This window comes from Crocodylus siamensis, chromosome 12 (assembly GCF_052110815.1).
Source record: "Crocodylus siamensis isolate JL-2025a chromosome 12, ASM5211081v1, whole genome shotgun sequence".
In the NCBI taxonomy this organism is placed as follows: Eukaryota; Metazoa; Chordata; order Crocodylia; family Crocodylidae; genus Crocodylus; species Crocodylus siamensis.
The window spans coordinates 31,445,582-31,464,145 of NC_143406.1; the positions used below are offsets into that span (position 1 = coordinate 31,445,582).

At 42.3% G+C, this 18,564-nt stretch overlaps 1 protein-coding gene across 2 annotated transcripts in view; it reads left to right on the plus strand.

Annotated features, from left to right (window-relative positions):
* The first annotated feature begins 4,207 nt into the window (after nucleotides 1-4,207).
* Nucleotides 4,208-18,564, plus strand: part of PARN (poly(A)-specific ribonuclease) — a 122,327-nt gene continuing 107,970 nt past the window's right edge. The window contains exons 1-13 of one of the 2 annotated variants that reach the window (XM_090023600.1): nucleotides 4,208-4,328; nucleotides 4,591-4,668; nucleotides 5,223-5,302; nucleotides 6,727-6,794; nucleotides 6,877-6,958; nucleotides 8,456-8,516; nucleotides 9,230-9,395; nucleotides 10,000-10,065; nucleotides 10,967-11,005; nucleotides 12,109-12,151; nucleotides 13,212-13,292; nucleotides 14,039-14,095; nucleotides 16,878-16,955. In XM_090023600.1, the coding sequence (XP_089879726.1) occupies nucleotides 4,310-4,328; nucleotides 4,591-4,668; nucleotides 5,223-5,302; nucleotides 6,727-6,794; nucleotides 6,877-6,958; nucleotides 8,456-8,516; nucleotides 9,230-9,395; nucleotides 10,000-10,065; nucleotides 10,967-11,005; nucleotides 12,109-12,151; nucleotides 13,212-13,292; nucleotides 14,039-14,095; nucleotides 16,878-16,955 (918 nt within the window). In that variant the 5' untranslated portion in view covers nucleotides 4,208-4,309. Of the gene's footprint in view, nucleotides 4,329-4,590; nucleotides 4,669-5,222; nucleotides 5,303-6,726; nucleotides 6,795-6,876; nucleotides 6,959-8,455; nucleotides 8,517-9,229; nucleotides 9,396-9,999; nucleotides 10,066-10,966; nucleotides 11,006-12,108; nucleotides 12,152-13,211; nucleotides 13,293-14,038; nucleotides 14,096-16,877; nucleotides 16,956-18,564 lie in introns of those variants that run through there. The other variant, XM_090023601.1, reaches the window with a different exon arrangement.

An 18,564-nucleotide genomic window follows, 5' to 3' on the forward strand; every position in this document is an offset into this window, starting at 1 on the left:
TGAAAGCAGCAGTTTGGTCTTAAACACGACACATAATGCTACAAAATTAAGATACAGCTATTTTCAAAAGTTTTCCAGGTTGGGACTATATGAAGATTCAAAACTCTACATCAACTAATTTTAACTCTAACAGGCAGTCAAGTGTGGAACCTAGATAGACAATTCATAGATGTTAGGGTCAGAACAGATTGAGTCCGATCTCTTGCCAAGGCAGGAAAGAGTGCTGGGGTCAGATGACCCTAGCCAGATGCCTATCCAGATTTCTCCTAAGGACCCCCAAAGTAGGGGAAAGCACCACCTCCCTTGGAAGGCCATTCCAAATTTTAGCCACCCTTACTGTGAAGAAGCTTTTCCTGATACCTAGCCTAAATTTGCTCTCTGTCAGTTTGTGACCATTGTTCCTTGTTACCCCAAGAGGCACCCTGGTGAACAGAGCATCTCCGATCCCTTGCTGCATCCCCCTAATGAATTTCTAGGCAGCCACAAGATCACCTCTCAGCTTTCTCTTGCAGAGGCTGAAGAGATCCAGGTCCCTCAGTCTCTCCTCATATGGCTTGTCATGTAAGCCTCTAACGATAAAAGTGACCCTCCTCTATCAACATCCTTCTTGAAGTACGGCACCCAAAACTGGATGCAGTACTCCAACTGCGGTCTGACTAATGTTGCATAGAGGGGAAGTATCACCTCCTTGGATCTATTTGTCATGCATCTGCTGATGCTTGATAAAGTGTGGTTTAACTTTGCTGATGATTTTGTCACACTGATGACTCATGTTCATCTTGGAGTCCACTATGACTCCAAGATCCCTTTCTGCTTCTGTGCTGCTGAGATGGTCAATTCCCAGCCAGTAAGTGTGCTAGATATTGTGCCCTAGGTGCAGCACTCTGTACTTGTCCTTGTTGTACTGTATCCTTTTGTGTACTGCCCACTTTTCTAACCTGTCCAGGTCTGCCTGCAATTGTTCCCTACCCTGTGGAATGTGTGCTTCACCTAACAATTTAGTATCGTCCGCAAACTTTGACAGAGTACACTTCATGCCCACATCCATGTCACTGATGAAGATATTGAAGAGTACAGGTCCAAGGACCAAACCCTGAGGGACCCTATTACCCACAGCCTTCCAGGTCAATACCGACCCACCCACTACCACTCTCTGAGTGCGACCGCTAAGCCAATCTGCCACCCACCGGACCATGTAAACATCTATGTTACAGCCTCTTAATTTATTTATGAGAATGGGATAAGATAATGTTGAATTATATAAAGGCTGATGTCCCCAGTGGCAGTCCCCAGATACCACAAAGCCATACTTCTGCAGAGATATTCTGAGGTTGGCACTGAAAAGACTAATACATTTTATCAGGTATCCAGGTTGTAGCCATATTGGTCTAGAGGAAAAGGCAATCAGCACTCATAGTAGAGATGATGTATTTTATTTGACCAACAAGATTTTTGCAAAAACCAGTTCTTTAATTGCAAGCTTTCAGGCACAAACACCCTTCATCTGGCTTTGGAGAAAAGATTCTAAAAGTTCTCCTAGGTAGAAATGGAAGTTCATATTTCATAGGATTTCACAGAGGATTTAATAGCTGGAAAACTCCTCTGGGCAATCAGTTCATAGCTGGCATGAAGCTTATCACCTCCTGTGAGGATCTGTCATGATGCAAATTACCTTGAAACAAAGGTAGGAGCAGGATCTCAGGTTTCAGGTGGTTACAGTTGCTTCCTGCTTGGGAAAATATGAAGATTTCATTCTTTTTTAATCGCAAAATTCGATATCTTCCATGTGTCAGGTATCCAAGTTGTAGCTGTATTGGTCTAGAGGAAAAGCCAATTGGGACTCGTAATAGAGATATCTTTTATTAGACCAATAAGATTTTTGCAAAAAAAAATTCTATTTCTAGTGACTCCTCTGTGAAATCCTATGAAATATGAACTTTCATTTCTACCCAGGAAAACTTTTATAATCTTTTCTCCAGTGCCTGATGAGGAGTGTTTGTGCCCAAAAGCTTGCAATTAAATAATTTTCTTTGCAAAACTCTGGTTGGTCTAATAAAAGATATCATCTCTACCACAAGTCCTGATTGCCTTAATGCATTTTATTACATACAGAGGGCACTGCCACAGGAAGATGGTACCAGAAGAACAAGGCATAACAGTATTTTGTCCAGTGTAAAACTGAGCTATCTGTCTCCAATATGCTTAATTCTGGAACAGATCCTTGTTGGTATAAATCAGGGATGGGCAAAATATGGCCTGTGGGCCCGATTCAGCCCACCAGGCCATTCTATCCAGCCCATGGGGCACCTAAAAAGTTTAGAAAATTAATATTTATCTGCTCCTGGCTGCCTGTCAAAGATGGCAGGAGACAGGGGCAGTAGGACACAGGGGGAGCTGGCAGGAGCCAGCAGCAAGACCAGCCTGACTCTGGCCCCCCAGCCCCTCTCACCCCCAACCAGAAACCTCTGCCTGCCCTGGCTTTCACTGCTTCCCTGCACGGCTGCTCCAGCACCATGTGGCCCCGGGCTGCATTTTTGGACTGCACCAGTAGCCTGGGGCCAGAAGTAGGATGGGTGTGTGTGGGTATGTGCGTGCAGTGAGGGAGGGAGAGAGTGTGAGAGTGTGTATGTGTGTTCACAGACTGAGTCCCACAAGCACACTCCACCATACGCGCAGACCCCAACACTCACACCCCTCAGCCACCCTCTCCCACACACAACCCACTACAAACCGCACCCCCCACACATTCCCTCATCCCACACCCACACCTATCTCCCCCACACCCTGCCCCAGACTCCCCACAAACCTATACCCATGCCCCTGTGCCCCCCCAGCCCTCATGGTATACACAAGTAAGACTTCATGTTAAGGTAATGTGCAATCATCTCTGTGTACACTACCCACACGTAAATCACAATAAAAATATTATTTGAAATCAAATTAATAAATGTTGTAGATGCTTGATTTTTAGCATATAATTTGGTATTTTTCTGGTTCTGAGATGGCAAAGCCCCTTGTTGAAATGAATAATTCCTGGGGGCAAGGGGAAGGACTTCTGGTGGCAAAGGTTGGGTTTATGGGGTGGGACTTCTGGTTCCAAGATGGTGACCAGGGGGCAGGGCATCTGTCAAGGGTCAGCAACCTCTTCTAACCATGGGTCAGTGTTTGCAATCCATCTGCCACTGCAGGACACTGATCACCAAGGATCATGGTTTTTTTCCTCTAATAAAAAAAAAATCCCCAATTTTCATATTAAAAAAAGTAACCCAAAATCCACATTTTTCTGAGATTAAAATAAAACACCACTAATAAAAATACAAGATACAGATAGTGGTGTTTCATTTTAATCACAGAAAAATGTGGATTTTGAGTTACTTCTTCAATGTGAAAATTGGGGATTTTTTTAATCGGAGGATCTCTGCTAATCACCTGCTGTCTCAATGGCTGATCTCTTGCTCCCTTAAGGTAGCCTCCCCAGAAAGATGTGCTGCTGAAAAGCACAGCAGGCAAGAGTTGGACTGGCCCATCTGGTGGTGAGGGCAAGCAAAAGTTGAGTGGTGTGGGAGAACAACCTCCTGCAGAGCAAGAGGCTGAAGGCAAGTGAAAGGTGGAGCAAAGCCAGAGGCCGGGCGGCAGCAGGGGGTCTGCGCATCATTAATAAAACGTGAACCAAATCAGACTGGATCTGCATAGTGGGCCATTGGTTGCCAACTCCATAATGTTTTACGCCTACAATTGCCAGATGGATGTTTTCATTAAAATGGCACAGTTCTGGTTGCAGATACGCTGTAAAAGTTTTTCCTAAAAAAGCCGCGTTTTGAGTAAACCACGCGTCTGGTGCACTCAGACTCTGGGCTTCAACCTAACGCTGCAAATGGGGCCGGGTCAAGACGAAAGCAGTTGCGTTCACCTTCTTCCTCCCCACCTGAGCGGGACACACTTCGCCTGCGGCAACCGGCATCTCTGCGTGAGGAGACTAAGATGCGGCGCGAAGCGACCCTTCCTGACGGAGACTTACAACTCACCCCCACTTTGTGCAGCAAAAGGGTACAACCAGACCTCGTTCTCCGGCCGGGCTGGGCTATTGCATGCCCACATGCTCAAATAAGGTCCGGCGTGAGCCGGGTCCGGCCGGCCACAGCTGAAGCGAGCACCGCCCCCGCCGGTTGAGGGGCAGGGTAAGATGGCGGTCGCCCGCCCCCGCCACGGTCACGTGAGCACCCACGTGGCCGGGGGAGGGGCTGTTTCCGGAAGCGCTCGGCCTCTGCGGAGCCGGTTGCAGGCGCGGCCGGGCCCGGGGGCCGCGGGCATGGAGGTGATCCGAAGCAGTGAGTGATGGTGGCGCGCGGGCGCGGGGCCTGGCCGGGGTGTGGGCCCGCGTCTCGCCCTCCTCCTCCTCCTCCTCCCGCCCCCTTTGCTTGGGGCCTGGCGGGCGGCCCCTGAGGCCCTGCCCTGGCCTGTGTGCCCGGCGCTGCAGCCGCCGTTGCTGCCCCGGAGCAGGAGGGCGCCGGGCACCCCGCGCCGGCCGGTCGGCCGGCCTCTCCCGGGGCGGGCGTGGGGCTCAGGCGTACGGTCCTTGTCTCCCCGCAGACTTTAAGGACACGCTGAATAAAGTGTACGACGCTGTGGAGGAAGCGGACTTCCTGGCCATCGACGGGGAGTTCTCAGGTAGCAGCGGCGCGGCCCGGGGCTGCGGGCACCTGCCCCTGCTGCGCGGCCTTCCCTGGCTGGCTGCGGGGGTTTTGGGGGAGAGAGAAAGCACCAGCTGCCTCAGAGCAGGAGACGTAGATGGGTCAGGAAATGCCCAAACGCGGCCAGCAGCCACTTGGCAGAGCATCCCTCTTCCACTCATCCCCTTGCCCCCTGGTTTCAGCAACGCTGAAACACTGCTGTGTTGGCCTTGCCTACGTTGCAGGCGTCGGGCAGTACATTGCAGGTGTCGGGCAGAGCACGACCCTCCCAGATGCGCTCTGAACACGTAGCTTCGCTGTCTGTTGGGAGTTCGCTGAGCTTTGAATGACAGCAGTTAACTAGCATCTGTGTTTTCAAATGCATGTTCATCCCTGATGGAAAGATGCTTTTAACAGAATGGGAGCTTTCTGCTGCGAGGCGATGTTCTGCACCTTAAGTAGAGGCAACGTGCTTAGCCCAGCTTTCAGTGCTTTTTCTAACTCTCTTTAAGGGGGGGGTCAGTAAAATAAAACTATTTCCTAAATTTTTAGGCATCAGTGATGGGCCATCTGTTAGTGCATTAACCAATGGCTTTGACACACCAGAAGAAAGATACCAGAAACTTAAAAAGGTAACTTTTCAGTGTAACCCCTGAAACATTTTGCCTTTCTTTGTAGGTAGTACAGTGTAAGTGAGATTACCCCCAATTACTTTGGGCATGTATCAGTGTGTGATGTCGGGCACTGTACGGAGACCAGGAGATTTTTACTTGCCTTTTTAGATATGGCTCGGAGAGAACAATTTGAACTTCATGAATAAAATGTGGTTACTATCTAACTTTGCTTGTAGAATCCAGTTTTAGCCGGATTATACAATAGAGAAGATGCTACGCTCCTTGGGTCAAAATACTTATTGATAAAAGCAATGCTGTGGGGTAGTGCACACACTTGTTCCCCCCTGAGCCAGATCAGAACTGAATAGGGCTGTGCTTTGCTCAGGGAGCCCCTGGGATGAAAGGAGCTGTCACTTGCCCAGCTACTACTGAAATGCTTGCCCAGCAGGGCTGTGTACCCAGGAAATTTGGTATCAACTCCCCCTGAGCCCTCTGGTTTGTAACTTCGATGTATCCTGCTTTTAGATGTATACACTTTAAAACAATAGATGAGTTTCAGTAGCCTAGTGCTATGATTATTGTGAAGTTCCAACACTGCTTATTTTTGAAAGAGCTTTCTGCCACTGCTTTAGCAATTGTCGAGTGCTTGATGGCACAATTGTAAAACATCTGTGTTGTGTCTATGCTAGTGCTTCTGCCTGCGTGCACTGATGCTACCTGTATGCAGTACCAATAGGATGTAGGTGGAGAACTTTATCATTTATGTTAATACAGTATCTGATCCTGTGCTCAAAGGAGAAGAAAGCCACCAAACAGAAGCCTCGGCTGTCATATGAAATGGGGGTTTTACAAGGGTTCATGACTTGATTTTTTGAAGGACTGTTCTGTCACTAGTCAGAGGTTAGGAGCATGGGACTACAGCTCCTGCAATACTGGTCATTGCTCCCACACCCCCAGTGTAAAATCTTGGATCTGCTTCTGGACGTTGGTAGTGCTTTAATAACAATTCGGATCTTAGATCTCGGACGACTGGAGAGAGAAGTCAAGAGAGTCAAGATTTTACTAAATTAAAAAAATCACACTTAACATTTTACTTAATATTTCTATAACCACAAGAAGGTAGAATAGTTATCCAATTTGTCTTGTTGGTTTTGTGTATTTGACAACTTGGTGTCTATGGCCAATTCCTCTGTTTTCATGCGTACCATCATTCAGAGTTGACTGTTTGTGGGTTTCGAGTCTAGTAATGAAATAGAAACTAAGGATTGAGGCTGTAAAACCAAAGAAATTGGGGATAGCATTTGAGGCATATGCGAGTCGCAAGTAGTTTCAAAGAGCGTACAATTCATGCCAAGGAATATCACATATTTCCTGAGTTGCCTTATAGTTGCCTTTGAAAGTGCTTTCTGTTTTTTTAACTTTCGTTTTCCCTTTCCTTCCAGCATTCCATGGATTTCTTGCTGTTTCAGTTTGGCCTTTGCACTTTTAAATATGATCACATGGAAGAGAAGTATGTTGATCCCTTGACTTCTTGATATTTTTACTTGATAATATTGCTAAGCTCTCTGACGTACAGCTCTCATCTTTCACAGGTACATAATGAAGTCATTTAATTTCTATATTTTTCCAAAACCCTTCAACAGAAGTTCACCAGATGTCAAGTTTGTCTGTCAGGTTAGTGGAAAAACAAGTTTCTGTATATTCTGGGAATTTTTTTTTTCCTACTATGTTTTTAAAATACTTAGGACTATTTTTTCTACTGTCAATTTAATTGGCTCTTTAACTATGTCAGCCTCTTCATACAGGAATGATACCTTCTGAAGCTGAGCTGACACTGATACTCACAATGATGGCTCTTTTTGTTTGCTTGCTTGTTCCCAAAAAATCTCATTGCTTTGTGAACAGTTAATATGATTTTTGTCCATGGGATTCAGCCAAAGCAGTTGAGTCCCTTTTACTGTGTTTGATCATTTCCCTTATTAAAAGTAGTGTATGAAAGACCAAAATTTATAGCCAGAGTGAAGCGACACAAAAACAGCTTTATGGTATCACTGTATGCTTGTTTTTTTTTTTCTAACCCAACTCTTTCTGGACAGTTGTGATGCTGAACTCTTTTGTGTACACAAATATTATGCCTTGTAGTTTGAAAGAGCACAAGATACCAGTGTGTTGATACTTACTAGCTGGTGTTTCCTGTTTACTGCAGCAAGTTACATACAGAATTATCGTTCACTTGTTCACTCTGTTGCTTTCCCTGCTTTTTGTCATTAAAATCCTGTTATAATATTCTTGCTAGGTTTTGACCCAAGTCACTTAGTTCTGTAGGTTGCTCTGGGTAGGAGAAACTGAAGTTTGCTTATGGTATCTTGTTTGTATACTTCTTGTAAACCAACTCCCATGCTTTGAATACAAGGAATGAAACAAGGGGCAGTTTTCCTGCTCAGTCCCAAATCCTCTTCATCCAGCACTAGAGGTCTGCTCTGTTACTTTGCCCTTGAACAAAGCTGCATTTTTTTTTGGTTGTCATTTGGTGTAAAAGAGCATCTGTTTCTTATAATTGTCATAAGTGAAGAGCTGTGGTTTCATCACTGGCTTCAGTGAACTTTTTCATTTACAGTAATGTTTCAGATTTCTAATTGCCACCAAGACTACTGCCTTCTTGCTTTCCCTGTTGTCCTGGATATTAAGTCTCTCTCATTGCTAAAGCAACTCCTGCAGGGCTTTTGGAATGTCACTTGGTTCATTTGTCACATTACCTGTGATTCAATAGCTAAGCGATGGTATGTAATCCTGACGTGGATTGTTTTGGTAATCATTCAAATGCTGTTCTTCAAACAACTGACCACTTATTGTGACTTAGTATTCAGGTCTTGGGATATATTTATCCATAATACACAAATCGCAGACGATCCAAGAACAACTGACAACTTATTTCTGGAGAGTTATGATGCAAGTCCCTTTACATTAAATGTTACCTTTTTTTTTATAAAAGATTTTATTGCATAGTCTAAATTTACATTAATTCTATGAACTTAAGAAAGGGAAGTCACAATAATTTTGAAAAAAGAATGGAGCTAGAATGTTTTTTAAAACCCAAGCTGGTTTCAGCAAATTAACTTTATTTACCACTGAAATTAAATTTAATAATAAAGCTATTTCTTTTTATTTCAGAGTTCAAGTATAGACTTTTTAGCAAACCAAGGATTTGATTTTAATAAAGTTTTTCGCAATGGTAAGCTTCATCTTTCAATAACTCTAAAACTGTTAGAACAGTATCTCCCCCCACTCGCAGAAAATAGGTAGCTGATTTTTGTCATGTAATCTCACCTCTTGGTAAAGTGTGTAAGGTCCTAGCCTATCTAGTATCTTAATTATGCAGGTAGGATTTTATAGTGATTTGGCGGGTGGAGGGGAGGATGATGACAAAATGACTGTACCCATTGAGATTTTCTTGTTTAAAAAGTGTAGTGTCTACTTGTTTTGAGCATATTTTGCCCAGAGTAGTGGAAGGTACATTGGCACAAATGCAGCCTAACTAAGTATTTTTGAGGTTTTTTGGAAGTATCATGGAAAAGGAGAGTATTTTTGATAATTGTGGTAACACCTGGGAAGCCATCAGAGGCTAAGACCCCAAAGTCCATCAACTTATATGAGGCTCTGTTCCAGATGGATGGGTCTGCCTGTGAGACTTATAGAAGCACTGATCTTGCAGTCTAACAAATCCTGAAGGTGCCAGCTGTTGTGGTTGGCACTTAAAAGAATCCACTGCATCTAAAGACAAGAAGCAAGAGATCTAGAAGATGCACTAGAAATGTACAGATGTCTTTTTTCTTTTTGTTTGAGTCTAACTCTTGAAATCTGTTGCATCTAATGGTTGAGCTTTTCTAAACTAAATAGTCTTGCAATGCTTTTAATGAGGATTACAAACTATCTTGTCTGTTTTAGGAATACCATATTTAAATCAGGAAGAAGAAAGACAGTTACGGGAGCAGTATGATGAAAAACGTTCTCAAGCCAATGGTGCTGGTTCCCTGTCATATATTTCTCCTAATGCCACAAAATGTCCTGTGACAATTCCTGAAGATCAGAAAAAATTCATTGAGAGAGTAGTGTAAGTTGAAAAAAAGTATTGCTATCTTGACATACTTCTTGTTTCTTAGGTGGTAGAGCACAGTTTTTTTATTTGTGCACAATTAGTGATCCAACTTGTTAATCTAGCCAAGAAATGGAACACTATTAGCCATACTTTCCTTTGAGTGAATTTTTGTTTGGGAATATGAAACTTGTTTTTTTTTTAAACAGGCTATCTTTTTGCTACTAGAGATCTTTCAATACTTTGTCTTCAATACAAGTGTTGTGACAGTGCTCAAAGGACTTTATCACTAATATTCAGTGATAAAGTTTTAATCCAGTTGTCAGTGTGTGAATATCTTAGTTAAAAAAACAATGGTTATATGCTCCTGGGCTTCATAAGGGCTTATGTTTGTGTCTGTATTCCACTGATTTTCTTAATTGGTAACCCAAGGTATTAACATTTGTCTCTATACTACTGTTTCTTCAAAGTCAGTATAAACAGTGGCAGCATATATATGCTAAACATGTCCTTATAAGTATAAATAGATTATTAAAGCATTTATCTCATTGGGAAGTAAGGGGTTATATTAATGCAAGGGGGGAAAAAAACCAACCTGATCTGCTTGATCTGTTTCTTCTAGGGAGCGAATAGAAGATTTCTTAAAGAATGAAGAAAATGAAAGTTTGGAACTGGAGCCATGCACAGGGTCAGCTTCTGAAAATAAACTTAGTAAATGGTCAAACCTCTCCTGTATCAGAAAATACATGTGACCTAGTAAGGAGGTGTAGAGTGGGGAAATTTATGGCAGATCTCAATATACTTATTTCCAACGACTAAGTTGGACTGAATACTGAAAGTTGGCATGCTGGCACAGAGCTTTGTTTTTGCCTGGATATCATGCTGTACTTTAAAAAGCAAAACTTCTGTGTGGTAATTCAGAAGTTATGATGTAGTATCAGCACATCTGGGTATGGCAGAAGTCTACCGTTGGTCATTTTAAAGTTCTTTCTAAGATTTAGAGGTGCTTTTGCTAATGAGCAATGATTTTATCTGAATCTCAGTATCAATAAATGTTGTTTATTTTGGCATGTTTCCTGTTGATTACTGCGATTTCCTTTTTAAAACATTGCCATCTTAATTGGCGTGCTTCATACGTTTGAATAGCAGGTGGCTTTTGTGGTGATTTAAAATTTGGAAGCTTTATACTGTGTGTTTTATGAACTGGGTAAAGCAAGAATAGGACGAAATTACTGGACTAACCAGATTACTAAGGATACAGGGATAGCTCTTAATAGGTTTTAGTAAGAAAGGCAAAGTTAAGTAATTGATGAAGTACTACTTTTTAGCAAGTAACTTTTATCAGAGGGATAATTGTGGAACTACTGTTAGTAACTATTGTTTAATATGCAATCGCTTTGTCTGAAATCAAGCTGTAGTTTGCCAAAGCACCTTTCAAATGTTATGGCTACTGATAATACCATTAATTGCTTTATGTTAAAAATGCCTTTAGGTATTAGAATTAGATATTCTTTTACCATGATTATTCTACAATAGTTATGTATGATAATCATTAATAATGTGATTTTTTTTTTGTCTTGCTTTTGAAGATTTCAAAGGAAATTAATTTATCAGACAGTGAGCTGGAAGTAAGTTATTTATAACTTTTTTCATTACTGTATATGTATACAGTTTCTTAAATGAGAATCTGTAATATCAACTTACCCTAAATTAACCTAAATGCAATGTGTATCAGACTTCCTTAGAAAATACTATCTTATAACATGAAACTGAGTGGATATTTATAGGTTAAAGAGTTCATTAGTAATTAAAAGAATGTTCATATTTTAAATTGAGCATATCTTTTCTATTTCTAACTAAAATTAATTGATTAGTGCAGTGTGGCAGATTATAGTGGTCATGTAATAGCATGATACTCAGTGCATAGTTATTGCTGAACATCTGAACAGCTAATGTCTGTCTGTACAGTAGGGTAAAACCGAACAGCGACCCACAGTCTAAAGCAGGGGCAGGAAGTTATTTCAGGCAGAGGGCTGCTTACTGAGTTTTGGCAAGCCATTGAGGGCCGCATGACAGGCAGCCAGGGGCAGATAAATATTGATTTTTCTAAATTCTTTGGGGGCCCCATGGGCTGGATAGAACGGTCTGGCGGGCAACATCCGGACCTCAGGCCACATTTTGCCCACCCCTGGTCTAAAGCATTGCCTTAAGTGGCTGTTTTCATCTTGAAGAAACTTCCTCTCAAATGTTTAGTATTTGAACTCTGCATAAATGTGAAGTTTTTGTTTTGTTTTTTTGATGACAAAATTAAAGCTCTTAGTAAGAGGATAGGGCTAGGATGTCTTAACTATTTAACAAGTAGATTTTCTCAGTGTTGTCCTTAACATTTATACTACATATGAGTGCAGTATTTTATCATTATTATGACTAATTTTATTCATTTGCCCAAAGGGACCCAGTGCTTTGAGGAAGTCCCATTGAAATTTTGATACAGAGACCTTTCTGTAGATTTCACAGCAGCAGTTGATCAGACAGTGTATAACAGTGCAATAGAATTTAACACCAACAGTGGTTTAAAGCACTTTAGTTGTGCAAGATAGTGAAATTTTAATAGCCTGTTAATTTGAATTTCCCCTTTTTTCAGCTAAAAGGTGCTCTAAAAGTGTAGCTTCAATGTACTATTTGCTAAATTAGTAATTAATTTTAGTTTGCTTGTTGCTGTTTACTGTAGATATCCAAAAGGTATCCATGTTGAAACTCTGGAGACAGAGAAGGTAACTATCTTAATATTTTATACGTCTGTTTGATGTAAGGACAAGAAACTGAAGTCTTAGTGAAATTTTGAGCTACTAAAGCTCTATCTGGCAAACAGTTTTTATTCTGCAAACATTTAAAATTTCTTATTAAATTATGATAAGCTACTTTATAATAACTTTTTAATAAATGGATTCTAAAATAATGATTGGAAACATAATTGTGTTAACTTTAATACTGATAGATGAGTAGAACTACTAACTGTTTTAAAGTAATGGATCTGGTACTCGGTTCATTGAGGGTTTGGAGTCAAATGTGATTATTGCCCTGTGAGATTACCGTTCTGTTAGCAGCTACAGAATATACTGATTTCTCCCAAAGACTGTAAGTTTTATCTGTGAAGTGTTTATTAAAAAAGTTTTAAGGTTCTCTAAGTTATGGAGAAAATGTTTATAAATCTTCCTTTGAACCAAAAATTAACTTTTAGCTCAAATAACCACGTGAAAATAAATCCATAGGGGTGAAGGTAGGTGAGGATGAGGGTTTATAATAATGGCCCCTGGCAGACGTGTTTAAGAAAAAAAAAACCCAAAAAAACAAAAAGCAGTGCTTTACCGGAAGAGGATGTGTATCAGTCTAACTTGGCTCATCCAATGTCTGTATAGATCGTGTGCTTCAGTGGGGCTTTTTGGCACTTTTATCTAATAGCTGATTCAGTCGGCTATTGGATAAAATTGCCAAAAAGACCTGCTGAAGCACACGATCTATACAGACACTGGATAAGCTGGCATCAAACTAATGTGATGCCTCTTCTGGGCATGCACTGAGCTCAGTGTAGGGGTGCATGAAGCTGAAAGTAAAGCACTGTGGAATTTTTTTCCTCGTGTCTGTAAGCAGCCCCAGTGTTTTGTTTACAAGGTAATTCCTGCAATGAACTGTGACTACAACAGCTGAAATATAATTTTGTAGTAGATTCAGATGGCAAATTGTGGTTAGTTTTATATATTAATGTTGGAAAGATTTTAGTCTTCATTTTAGTCTATGGTTATTTCTAAAATACTTTTACATTACTAATTTCAGAAGGAAAGATATATTATCATTAGCAAGGTAGATGAAGAAGAGCGCAAAAGAAGAGAACAGCAGAAACAAGAAAAAGAACAGGTAAATATTGGTCATTTGATCTTGAGAGAGAGAGAGCTTTAATAGAAATATTGTCGGGGTGGGGAACAGGATTATTTGACTTTTACGTGCTTATTTGTGTTGCAACTTTCTCCACCTGTCTTTCACTCTTTTGTACGTTGTAATGATCATATCTTTTAGAGGAAAGGGAAATCCACTATGAGCTTCAATAGTTAAGGTCTAGTTGGTGGGAATGAGAGTGGGGATATTTGCCCCGACTCTTAGGTTGCCTGATTTCCTGTACAATAGTAAGCTAGTTTAGTAACAGAAATGCAAGATACTTTGCAAGAGTTTTAGAGAGCGTTGGCAATTTGACAACCATCACAATGCTCAGAGTTAGTAAAGTAGAAATAAAGCTATATGTTATTTTAATTGATAGCAGTTCCTCTGGGTACTTAAGCTTAATTTTAACAGCTTGAAGACTTGGTTCTGTTGTTATGCAGATATTGACATGATGCATAGGTTTTGAATTGTTTAACCCTCTCTTGTTTAACCCCAAGTTAGAGAGCTCTGAATAGAACTACAGTTCTGACACATGTTCCCTGTTTTGACCACATGGGTACTTTTTCCCCAGATAGTTCTATTTTTGCGAGGTCTAATTTTTTTCATCATTAGACAAAATTGAGGGCTTTCGTTTCGGATAGTTCCTGGTTAAATATTTTAGAGGTCAGGATGCTTATAAGTTGTTTAAGTTAATGCTTCACTTACACACAGATCTTTACTTATAGGGACAACTTAATGATGCAGTGGGATTTTCCAGAGTCATCCATGCCATTGCTAATTCTGTAAGTTGGTGAACACATTTTACTAAACCATACTTTTTAAGTTTTTCAGTAAAAGGTTTTCAGTTCATATAGAATGCAAAGCCAATTGCTGCTGAAATTTGCAAAGTGAAGTTCTCATATAACTTTATCATAAAAATAGGGCCAGAAGAGACCTCAGGATGTTATCTTGTACTGTTCATCCATCTTTGTAAGACAGGATCATTTTTGTTTATACTGTCCTGGCAAAGTGTTTCTCTAACCAGCTCTTAAAGATTTCCAAAAATGGAGTTTTCACAGTCTTTCTAGTTTATCTGCTCCAAAGTTTAGCCTCCCCTGCTAGTAAGAAAGTTATTCCTGGTATCTAACATAAATCTTCCTTGTTGCAATTTAAGATCAATATTTTGTCCTGGCGCCCACAGCCACAGAGAATGGTCTGTTACCACCCTTCATAGTATTTCAGCCATTTCCTGTAAGTTATGCTTTCAAGATCTCTGATCATTTTTGTTGTTTTTCACCGGAGTTTCGAGTTTGTCTATGTCTGTATTAATGTGATGCCCCAAACTGGGCACAGTACTCCAGGTCAAACCTCAAGGCTGAATACAGTGCATCTGTTATTACAACCCAATATGCTGTTGTTGCAAAAAGCCAAGAAAAATGCACTTCATTTAGACTGTCACAGTTAAGTTTATGGCATTACTTCATAATATACATTGGGAGAAGCGTTTCAGTTTTTTTAAAAGACTTTATTAAAGTCTTCTTGACCTGCTCCATGCTCTTCTTGACCTGCTGCTCAACAAACAGGGAAAGTAAGAATTGGTGGAGAATGTAGTATAGTGGATGGCAACTTGGGGAGTACTGACCACAAGATGATCGAGTGCAGAATCCTGACAAAAAGAAGGATGGAAAGCAGCAAAGTAAGGACCCCTGGATTCCATAAAAGCAGAGTTTGAGTTGCTCAGGAAACTCATGGGCAGGATCCTCTGGGAAGCCAGTCTGAGGGCAAGAATAGCCTAGGAAAGCTAGCTGCTCTTTAAAGAAACCTTACTGAGAGTGCAGGAACAAACCCTCCCAATGTGTAGGAAGACTGGCAAGCATGGCAGAAGACCCACTTGGCTCAGCAGGGAACTCTTCAGTAAACTAAATCACAAAAAGGAAGCTTATAAGAAGTGGAAACTTGGACAAATAACTAAGGAGAAGTACAAGAGCATTGCTTGGACATGCAGGATGCCCACATCCTTTCTGTAGTTGGGGGTGGGGGGGTGGCAAACTGAACACAGTACTCCTGATGTGGCTTCACCAGTGCTGAATAGAGGGGAGTAATCATTTCCCTTTACATGTTAGTAACACTCCTACCAATGCAGCCCAGGATGTCGTTAGCCTTCTTTGCAACAAGGGCACAATGCTGGCTCATATTCAGCTTATTGTCTGCTATAATCCCAGGTCTTTTTCTGCAGAGCTGCTGCCCAGCCAGTCAGTCCCCAGCCTGTACTGGTGCAAGGGATTGTTCTGTCCTAAGTGCAGGACTTTGCACTTGTCCTTGTTGAATCTCATGGGATTTCTTTTGGCCCAATCCTCCAATCTGCCTAGCCTACTCTGAATCCTAGCCCTACCCTGCACGTATCGACTGCTCCCCTCAGCTTGGTGTTGTCTGAAAACTTAATAAGGGTGCGCTCTATGCCATCTTCCAGGTCACTGATAAAGATACTAAACAAAAACCAGCCCCAAGATCAACTTCTGGGGCACTCCACTTGATACTGGCTACCAACTAGACATTGTACTATTGATTACTACCCTCTGAGCCTGATGCTCTAGCCAGTTTTCTCTCCACCTTACAGTCCATTTATCAAGCCCATACTTTCTTAGCTTGCCTGTGAGAATGTTATGGAAGACTGTATCAAGTCCTTGCTAATAAATTAAAGTATATCACATCTGCTGGTCTCCCCACATCCAGAGCCAGTCATCTCATCACAGAAAGCAATAAGGTTCATCAGGCATGACATGTCTTGGTGAATCCATGCTGACTGTTCCTAATCATTATTTCTAAGCAGTTGGAGAAGGTAGATTCCTTGAGGAATCATTCAAAAATCACTCTGTGATTTTTTTTTTTATTTTTTTTTTTATTTTTTTTTTTAATTTAATTTAATTTTTTTTTTCCCAGGGGTTGGAGATGAGGCTGACTAGTTTGTAGTACCCTGAATCCTCTTCCTTCCCTTTCTTAAATATGGGCACTAATATGTTTGCCCTTCTCCAGTCATCTGGGGCCTCTCCTGATAGGCATGAGTTTTCAAAGATTGCAGAACCCCTGGCCATAATTTCATCAGCCAACTCCCTCAGCACCTTGGGTGCATCCTGCCCGGCCCCATGGACGTGTACATGTCCAGTTTTTCCAAATAGTCCCTAATCTGTTCTTTCATCACTGTTGGCTGCTGTCCTCCCCAAACTGTGCTGCCTAGTGCAGTGGTGTGAGAGCTGACCTTGCCTGTGAAGACTGAGGCAAAAAAGGCATTGAGCACTTTTAGCCTTTTCTGCATCCTCTGTCACAAGGTTGCCTTCCCCCATTCTGTAAGGGACCCCACTTTCCCATATCCTTCTCTTGCTTCTGGTCCTTTCTCCCTTCTGATTAAGGGCTACCACAGTAGAGATACCCAAAATTCACTTGCAGCAAAGACCTGTAAATGCACTGTATCACCAGGTAAAGTATACTGGATTGAAAAATTAAATAAAATTTTTGCATGAACTTTTCCTGTCTTATACGGCAGTTGAAAATACATTGTTCATGCCTATAACATTTTTTTTTCTTTAGTGCAAGCTTGTTATTGGACACAATATGCTACTGGATGTCATGCACACTATACACCAATTCTACTGTCCCCTGCCTGATGTAAGTCACCTTGTATGTCTTCAGATTTTATAAAATGTCTTCAAGTCTCAACTAATTCACGAGTTCTTGTGATAAAAATAATTCTGAGGATAAACATATTTTAATCTCTTGTGGGTGGAAGCTTATCAGACTTTATTGAACAAATTATAATAGAAACTTTAAAATGTGTATTTAGAAATCATTCTGCCATTTGGGGATAATGGACCAGAATTTGCATTCAGTCTTCCAAAACTAGGAAGCGTTTCGAGTTAGGGCTGAAATAATCACCTTAACCCGCTGAGTTAACTTACATGTGTAGGTGTGAAGTGCCACTAAATAATAATGGGGATTCTGGAGCAAGGGTGGGCAAAATGCAGCCTGGAAGCTGAATCCAGCCTGCCAAGGGATTCTGTCTGGCCCACGCTGGGTCCCTGAGCCTGCCTGTCTCTGGTGTTGGGGGCTGCCTGGTCCATGGCATGTCTGGCCTGTTCTGTCCCCTAGTGCGTGACAGGGCAGGGGTGGCATGGTGGCTGGTTGCTGCCAGTGTCTTTGTTACTGCCACTGGACCTGGCCCTACTTCCTGGGCACCCTGGTCCATCCTGCCCACACCCACTGCAAGGGGTGCTGGATGGAGCAGGCAGGTGGGATTTCCGTGGAGACTGGCTCAGGACCCTTGTGGGTAAGGGATACTAAATTGGGCAAATAGAAGGGGCTGTGGGTGGGCGGGACAGGTGGCTGGGATCACGGTTGGCTTTGGGATCATGGGGTGGTGACTGTGTGGCAAGGACCAGTGTAGAGCTGTGATCTGCTCCCTGCATGTCCCTGCCCCTGGAACCAGCGTCCATTGCAGGGAAGTGTGGGGTGCTAATTGTGGCTGTACCTCGGGCCCTAGAGCCACACTGTTACCATCCCACATTCCTGGACATGGCTCCCTGCCTGCCCATGACCTCATCCCATCTATGTGGCAAGCACCCCTACCTGTGGGGGGTCCTGGGCCAGTTTCCATGGTGACCTCACCCTCTTGTTCCATCCTGTGCCCCTGACAGTGGGTGCAAGGTGGTTGGGCCCGGGGCTGGATAGGATCAATTAGCGGTACACCAATACATCAGTCCGATATCAGATAGGCACTGATATAAAGAAAATTGTATTGGAATTCACCCCTTGGACAAGCTGCAGCTTCATCCCGTGCCTGTCCCACCCCAGCTGGGTAGCACTAGCCCCAGCCCTAATCCCTCCCTCACCAGGGAAGCCTTGATTTGCCCCCACGCGCTCCTTCCCTCCCCCCTCCCATTCCACCACAACAGACTTACCAGCTGCACACTGCTCTTCAAGCTGCCAGGCTGGTATTGGCAATTGGATTGGTATTGGCTGATATGCTGCCTTAAAAATTGGCTATTGGTATTGGCCTCCAAAATCTCTGTGCACCCCTAGGATCAATTGTCCCCTTCTCTTCCTCCCCCTGCTGTGCCCCTTGGGGCCAGGTCAGCCCTGCCCCCTGGTTTGTAACATCTCACCAAAGCTCCTTAAGTGGCACTCCAGCCCAAATAATTGCCCTCCCATCTTCTAGTGTGTTAAATGTTTATTAAAACAAACCTAGTTGTGTACAAATGAAAACAAACTAACATGATTG